This window comes from Panicum virgatum, chromosome 3K (genome assembly GCF_016808335.1).
Source record: "Panicum virgatum strain AP13 chromosome 3K, P.virgatum_v5, whole genome shotgun sequence".
Lineage (NCBI taxonomy): Eukaryota > Viridiplantae > Streptophyta > Magnoliopsida > Poales > Poaceae > Panicum > Panicum virgatum.
The window spans coordinates 48,608,360-48,610,401 of NC_053138.1; the positions used below are offsets into that span (position 1 = coordinate 48,608,360).

Sequence of the window (2,042 nt, forward strand, 5' to 3'; positions counted from 1 at the left end):
ACGCTTTCCCTAACAAGATATCCCAATTGATTTACAAATGTTGTCTTAATTTGACCAGGGGCTAGTGGCTCGCCGGTTGCTTCGTTGATCTCCGTGATGGTCGTACATCCTACCATCTTCCTCTTGGAGCCACGTTTCCGTTTATGCTTCGTCGATCCTGATGCCTGAAAGAATCGCAAATTTATCAAGCGGGTTGATAGCAACTAGTGGACGTCGCGGCAGATATGCGTAACCTTCATAACCCGCAAGCAAGGGTTCCAGATCGATAATTATTGACTGAAACATGCATAAGAATTTTTAGCTGGAGCACGACTGCTTACACAAGGACAGAAATCATCAACAAAGCTAGCAACATAACACAAATAGTTCGCAGCTGGGCCGCTTGTGTCACAAACAATATCATGCTCCTAACATATATATTGACAAAACGTTTATCCTGATGCCTGAAAGAATCACTAAACTTTTATACCTCGGCTTCCTCGACATTTTCTTCTTCCTCCCCACTAATATCTTGCTCCTCGTCGCCATGATAATGCAAGTTTAAAAATTGGTTGCTATCGTTCTCGTCCTCATCAAACTCTGAAGCTATGTGCCTAGTACTACCACGAATGAGCTCGTGCATTAACTCATCCGTAGGATCCATTTCCACTACCTGAAACAATAAAAAAACATTAAGTATTTTCTAGTACCAATAAAATGTACATATTTGCAAAAATATTGTATCTTGCTGCTGAATTACTTGGCTCAATTAGTAAAAAAAACAGAGCTCTGGGAAATGGAATGGAGATGCTGAGGACAAAGGTGAATGCACAATCCCTTTAAATACCTTGGAGAGGAAGATTGGAGATTTCAGTTTATTATGTACTGAACTGTGTTTCTTGTTGCAGGTATCCAGACCTCTGAGGACTACAGGTTCTATGCCATTTCGGCAGAGTACCCTGAGTTCAGCAACAAGGATAAGACCCTGGTGCTGCAGTTCTCAGTGAAGCACGAGCAGAAGCTGGACTGTGGAAGTGGTTATGTAAAGTTGCTTGGCGGTGATGTGGACCAGAAGAAATTCGGTGGCGACACACCTTACAGGTAGCTTTGGACTCAATTCTCGTACTCTTTCACCCTATTTATCTTATAATGTAGTTAACTTGGTACTTCTTTATTGCAGCATTCTCATTGACAATGAAGAGAAGCAAACAGGCAGCGTCTACGAGCACTGGGACATTCTTCCCCCAAAGAAAATCAAGGACCCAGATGCTAAGAAGGTATAGCTATGATATTGGTTGCCCTCTTTGAACTTTCTTGTGTTTCTTCAGAAATAACAGTGGTTTTGTATTATAGCATGTCTGCTGCTACTAGCATTAGCAGCCCTTGTATGGAAATGTAAGAGAAGAGGTCCAAAGAAAATAGCTATTAAGAGACTAAGCAAGGGTTCTGGACAAGGCACGGAGGAATTCAGAAATGAAGTAGTCTTGATTGCAAAACTGCAGCACAAGAACCTAGTTAAGCTTCTAGGTTGCTGTATTCATGAAGTTGTATAAACCAAGGCAGGAAAAGGAAACCAATTCAAAGCTACCGGCAGGTTGCAACTAAAACTTTAATTACCGAGCAGTAGCAAATGGACAGTTAGTTTATCCAACTTTTTGATGATTACCATGTTGAAAACATCATCACATCAAGTTCAGATCACTATGCCATTCTAATATCAATCAATATTGATGTGATAATTGCCAGAGGAATGATGATCCATCAACTGCAAATGGTCAAATGGAAAGCTAGCATTTGCTCTGAAATAAACTTAGCTGTGGCGATTTATTATGATGTAAACCGTAAATAGAAACCAAGCCTATGAATCCTTTGCTCTGAAACTTAGCTGTGGCGAATGGATAATTTACCGTAAATAGAAACCGTAAATAAACTTAGCTGTGGCGAATGGATAATCAAACAAGGATCGATGGTCTGCTTACTTTGCTCTGAAACTGAGAGCTGGGTGCAGCAATACTGCTTGAGCGGCACAGCACTATTGCAGGGCGCGGCCGGGATGTCGACGG

The 2,042-nt window shown here is 41.4% G+C and overlaps 1 protein-coding gene across 1 annotated transcript; it reads left to right on the plus strand.

Moving 5' to 3' along the window:
• The first annotated feature begins 526 nt into the window (after positions 1-526).
• LOC120700993 (calreticulin-like) lies at positions 527-1,156 on the plus strand. The gene is made up of 3 exons (XM_039985172.1): positions 527-538; positions 765-801; positions 888-1,156. The coding sequence occupies exons 1-3, from the start codon at positions 527-529 to the stop codon at positions 1,082-1,084; spliced, it is 246 nt and encodes an 81-aa protein (XP_039841106.1). The 3' UTR covers positions 1,085-1,156.
• The last annotated feature ends 886 nt before the right edge of the window (positions 1,157-2,042 follow it).